Genomic DNA, 6,090 nt, shown 5'->3' on the forward strand with positions numbered 1-6,090 from the left:
GGACGGACGGACAGACGGACAGACGAACAGACGGACAGACGGACAGACAGACAGGGCCCAATCGACTCGGCTATTGATGCTGATCAAGAATATATATACTTTATGGGGTCGGAAACGATTCCTTCTGGACGTTACACACATCCACTTTTACCACAAATCTAATATACCCCAATACTCAATTTGAGTATCGGGTATAAAAAAGAGACAAGCACTTGCAGAAATAACAATACAGATAAGTAGTAGACTGGAGTGAAGACGACGGAAAAACAGGTAATAAAAGAGATACTACACTGGAACAAAGACGAGACAAAACAGGTACAATTGATTTACGTTTACAATATTACAATAAACATAACAATTTAAAATAATGTCTATATCTTTTTCTATAATTACAGGGAAGACAAGAAACAGCGGAGCATCGGCCGGCATAGCAAAACACAATGCTTGTAAAGACATTGCGTTGCATACCGGCCGACACCGTCGTTCCCCCTGGTCGTCGAAATTGGCGTCATCCGAAGTCGTCAGAAGTAGGTGCAATTAGCACCTCGTCGTCGTTGTGGCTGTGGCTGCTCTCTTGGAGAGCCAGTGGCACTGGTCCGGCCACCAGCTGGGAGCCAGGAGTAGACGGCACACATATTACTGTGGCGGCACGGGTCTGGCCGCCAAAGTGAAATGGATGTGAGTGTGTGTGTGTGCGTCGGCAATTGTGGCCCTAGTGTAGAGCGAGTGGCACTGGTCCGGCCACCAGCTGTGGGCAATGGCGGACAACGACACACCTACTCGAACGGCACAGGTCCGGCCGCCCAAGTGTAATGGATGTTTGTGTGTGTGTGTCTGAATGGCTGTCGGTAAGTATTTTGAGAGCCCTTTTTAATCGTATGTGTGGTGATACGATCGGTGATATGATCACCCTTACAAACCAAACCGTGAACCCCTCGTTCAGCTTACTGCTGCGAATCCAATCCGGCGGCGTGAAGTGGGAGAGTCCTCGGATGAGGATCCTCAAGCCACGTTCCTGGCTGGGCTGATGCCCGAATTCGCCGTGCCGGATGTCATCGTCGGTGGTAGTGGCAGGGGGGTTTTTGTTGGGGATGGCGGTGGTGGTGTTGGTGTTTGTATTGGCAGGTGTATTTGTATTTGTTTTTGTATTGGCGTCATTATTATCTCTATTGTTAATTGTGGTATTGTCTGTGTGAATGGCTGGTAATTGTTTATGTATTGGCTGTTGTCGATGTTGGTGATGGCTGTGGGTCTGGCTATTTGCATTTATAGTAGTGTCAGGGGCAGGGGCAGGGGCAGGGGCATGTGTTGGCTGTGCAGATTGCGGCAGAGTGGCAGGATCGGCAACTGTTTTGGTGTTGGTTGCATCTGCCGTCCGTTTCTGCTGCTTCTGCTGTTGCTCCCTCAACTCGTGCTGCCTCAGCTGCTCCTGGACAATAGCCTCTAGCTCCTCCATTGTCTGCCTTTTTTTCTTCGGCTTCCCAATTGGCGGCCGCTGCTGCCGCTGCTGGTGATGGCGGCCCCGTCGTCTAGCCTGCTTCCTCTCACCCTCACCCTCATCAGCACTCCCACTGTCGATGAGGGCGCGGCGTCGTTTTGGTGTTGGTGGGATTGGTTGTGATTGTGGTTGTGTAGTTGCTGCTGGCGTCTTTTCGGCCTTTCCCTTTGTCTTTGGCGGGATTTTGGGATTTGGCGGGGTTGCGGGATTTGCAGTTGGTATTGGCGCTGCTGTTGCTGCTGATGTGATGGGGCTCGAGGGGGAGTGGCTGTGGCCGTGGATATGTCGGCATGGCAATGGCTGGGTACTCACTCGATGGATGGCTGTGGCGTCGGCGCTCTGCACTGGCGTTGTCGTTGGTTTTGGCGCCTGCGCCGAGGGCTCTGCTGCTGCTGCTGCTATTGGCGGTGTTTGTGTTGGTGTTGTTGGCTGCTGCTGCTGCTGCTAGGGGGCCTCTGCGGGCCGCTCTGCCGCCGTCGCTGTGTCGTCTGGTTGAACCTCGTCTGGCCATTCCTCTGGTCATGGCTGGCTGTTGGTTTGTGTGTTGGCGATCTGCTGCCTGTTTGTTGTTTTTAATTGAAAAGTCTCTTGTGTGTGTGTGTTTGTGTTTAATGTATTTATTGGCACTTTTATTCTCTGTTTTCTCGTCTATCACAGTTATCTCTTTTTGGTTTGTGATGTGGACGGGAACAAAAGCTTGTCATAGATAGTAATGGGTGTGGTGGAGGAAGGGCGGCACGGCACGGCACGGCACACAACAGACACCACAAAAAGAACAGGGCAACACAGAAAAAACGTCAATGCCGACACCGCACAGAACAATCAAAAGCGACACGACACGACACGGTTTTCAAACGTCCGACGATCGCTACCTCTCGAGCGGGCGGACGAGATGAGAGTGGCGGACGAGGTTCATGGTGGAACACTCATATGTCCACCAACTCCCATACTCTCCCCCTCAACTCGACTGGCCCGATCGCCGATCGTCATTTACCGGTGCTCTCACCCCCGGTTCCACTTTCACTCACCCCAATATTGAGTGAGATGAAAGTGGTCCGAGGGCAGCAGCACCGATAAGTAGGCAATGGAGAATTTGCATTGGCCGTTTGTTTTAGTGGCTGTCTGTGTTGTCGTTGGTTAATGGCCAGTGTCTTATGTTTGTGCTGTTTGTGTTGGCTGCTCTGTTGGCGGGGGATGGAATGGGAAGGGGGAAATTTGCCTGCTCCCGTATAACCGCCCGGATACTTTAAATTTCCGGATCTTACGATCCGGGCGCGAGACGCTCCGAAGAGTCGACCGCATAGCATCTTGTGGGCGGTTTAAATGGCTTTGTTGGGGCATTTGGCAGAGTGGCGAAGGATGGCAGGTTCATTTTAGTTCTGCTCAACCGCATTTGGCATTTAGTGACGTTTGAAGTGGGTGGGGGGGGGTGGATGAGGAATTGGCTGGGCATTAATTGCCGAAGTTGGCGACCGATAACACACCGGCATTGATAAATGCAATTTGAGTTTGTAGTGACTTTTTGGTGTGTTATCGGCTCGGGTATTTTTCTAATTGGCGTGGTATTTTTGGGTCATTAATGGCGTTGCCACTTGTCAGGTATTCTGGAAAGGGTGATAGTTGGGAAAGAAGATGAAGAGGGAAAGGTAAATATGCTAAAATAAATAACTAAAATTAATTAAATTACATTACAGCTAAGGACAATCTATCTACAATTACTACAAATAAGGACTACAAAACTACAGAGGTATATACAAGGTAAAACAAACAATAATTACAATACATTTACACAACAATAAACATACTTAAATATCATTTATTTTTAACAGGAGGACAACTACAACGAAGCACCGGCCGGCATGGCAAACGCAATGCAGAACATTGCGCCGCATACCGGCCGGCTCTGTTGTCCCCCTGTGCAGGATTAGTGGCACCATCTGGGATCTTTGGTGGCGATGGCTGGACTTGGAGATGGCGTGCATCGTGGGCAAAGGTGTTCATTGACGAGCGGCTCTGGTCCGGCCGCCCACGTTGCATCTGTCGTTGGTTGGTGTTGTCTGCTGCACTCGAGTGGCACTGGTCCGGCCACCAAACTGCATTGTCGTTGTGCTGACGTTGACATCGAAAAGTGATGCCAACGAATCATGATATTGGCCGCATCCAAGTGGCGAACTGGTCCGGCCACCAGGATACGTTGTCGTTTTTGTTGTTGTTGGCCGCATCCGAGTGGCTGCTGGTCCGGCCACCCAGGATGCGCTGTCAGTTGGATTGGCCTGGCCTTCTCGGCAGCTGTTGGTTCGGATTGGCGTGACGTCACGGCCATGGTCAGGCGGCAGCGTCATCAGATGAGGCCTCCTTTTCCGTCCCTTTGGCAGAAAATTGATGATGTTGATGGCGAGGCAGCTTCTTGTTGGTCAGCTCTGTCTGGTGATTGGCAGGTAAGTGTGCATTTCATGTGTTTTGGCCGATTTTCGTTGTTGTCCGTATTGACGTCTTTTTCCTTTGTTGCAGTGGCTGTCTCTGGATCAACGATTGGCACCACATAGACGTCCCGGACTGACGGGGACAGACAGTTGGACAGCAAACTGACAGCGCCAACCGACTGCGAGCCCCAGCTCCAGCCCCACGTCCAGTCTTCCATCGAGGTCCCTTTGTCGGTGGAAAGTGCAGCCGGACATACCACAGGCTTCTCCAAGCTGTCAGTCCGAGGCACTTTACATAACATATTCTCCTACGAGCATGATTCAAATAAAAGGTACCCCAAAGCAGGCTTCGAAGTAGGCCTTTAATTGGACGTTACAGGAACCCCACCCGTTCGTCATAAACAGTCGGGCTTTGGAAGGAAGCACATCTCGCAAAAAAAAAAAAAAAAAAAAATCCGTAAAATCGTTGTGAAAAAAGTAAAAATGTCTGATGTGAAAATAAAATTCGATTGGGGCGACGACAGTGTGGATCAGCCCATGCCACAGGCCTTCAAGGAGAAGGAGGTGGCCAAGGCCGGCTGCCACACCCCCCGGGTCTACCGCTTCAAGGACATCTACGAGGGCAAGAGGAAGCAGCAGCTGAGCAAGTGCCTCGAGGCGGAGCGCAAGCAGCGCGAGTTCCACAGCCGTCCAGTGCCCAACTTTCCCCAGATCCACGAGCGCCAGGCGGCCAAGCCCGTCGTCCACCGTGTCACCCAGCCAGTCCCCCCCAACGTGCTCAAGAACTCTGATCCGGCGGAGATGAGGCGCCGCCAGCGGCTGGAGTTGGAGTCCTCGCGTCCAGCTCTGAAGCCTCTGCCCAGCAACTTCAATGCCCAGACCTCGCAGCAGCAGGAGGAGCAGCGCCTCCGTAAGGAGCGTGAGGACTACCAGAAGCACCGCCAGTTGACCACGTTCCGGGCTAGTCCCAGCCCGTTCAGCACTACGCCACGTTAGTGGGGAGTGGCCTTCCTTTTTCCCGTCATCCCTTTGCCCCTTTTTCAATTTTGATTTGTTTCTTTGTTTTTAAATTGTTGTTCAAATTTGTTTTGTTGTTCGAAGAAATTAAATTACTATAATCAGCACAGACGTACACCCATGAGTGCATGAGTGTGAATGACTGCACAATCAATTTGTTCGGCATACCCTTGGCGAGGGGTACACCACCAAAGGGTCGAAACGAAACGCACTACAACGAAATCCACCTCGAAAGGGTATCCCTCAGTTCGGTCTCCCAGGCGAGACCCATTTTCTGGTTTAAAATGGCTCGGGTCGGTGGCTCCATCAATCAAGTGGCCCCCGACCCAGCCCCAGGCCAAGCCACAGCCAATCCGCAGGGCAGGGCCACGCCCACGTGTGCCCGTAGAAACAATTTGTTGTAAGTGTATCAATTGATGCGCCCCCGATGCACGTACGAGTGTGAGCTTTCCACGTGTGCCAGTGTGGAGGAGGAGTACGTCACATCTGCGACTCTACCAATCTGCCGTGGAATTTGATTTTGTGTTTGATTTGGTTCGCTTTTCCTCTGGATAAATGTTGTTTTGAATATCCCTGTATGTAAATGATGTGTAGGAAAGTGTGGCTTGTGGCCGAAATAATGTGAAAACTTCATGAATTGCAAATTTGATTAATAATCTACATAACATATTCTCCTACGAGCTGATTCAAATAAAAGGTACCCCAATCGCAAAGCAGGCCTCGAAGTAGGCCTTTAATTGGACGTAACAGGCACCCCACCCGTTCGTCAAAAACAGTCGGGCTTTGGAAGGAAGCACATCTCGAAAAAAAAAAAAATAATAAATCCGTAAAATCGTTGTGAAAAAAGTAAAAATGTCTGATGTGAAAATAAAATTCGACTGGGGCGACGCCAGTGTGGATCAGCCCATGCCACAGGCCTTCAAGGAGAAGGAGGTGGCCAAGGCCGGCTGCCACACCCCCGGGTCTACCGCTTCAAGGACATCTACGAGGGCAAGAGGAAGCAGCAGCTGAGCAAGTGCCTCGAGGCGGAGCGCAAGCAGCGCGAGTTCCACAGCCGTCCAGTGCCCAACTTTCCCCAGATCCACGAGCGCCAGGCGGCCAATTGGTGAGGAATTGGCTGGGCATTAATTGCCGAAGTTGGCGACCGGCATT

The 6,090-nt window shown here is 51.2% G+C and overlaps 1 protein-coding gene across 1 annotated transcript; it reads left to right on the top strand.

Annotated features, from left to right (window-relative positions):
• Positions 1–4,347: 4,347 nt before the first annotated feature.
• LOC117194430 lies at positions 4,348–5,582 on the top strand. The gene is made up of 2 exons (XM_033398997.1): positions 4,348–4,743; positions 4,816–5,582. The coding sequence occupies exons 1-2, from the start codon at positions 4,405–4,407 to the stop codon at positions 4,915–4,917; spliced, it is 441 nt and encodes a 146-aa protein (XP_033254888.1). The 5' UTR covers positions 4,348–4,404; the 3' UTR covers positions 4,918–5,582.
• Positions 5,583–6,090: the final 508 nt, after the last annotated feature.

This window comes from Drosophila miranda (genome assembly GCF_003369915.1).
Source record: "Drosophila miranda strain MSH22 chromosome Y unlocalized genomic scaffold, D.miranda_PacBio2.1 Contig_Y3_pilon, whole genome shotgun sequence".
Lineage (NCBI taxonomy): Eukaryota > Metazoa > Arthropoda > Insecta > Diptera > Drosophilidae > Drosophila > Drosophila miranda.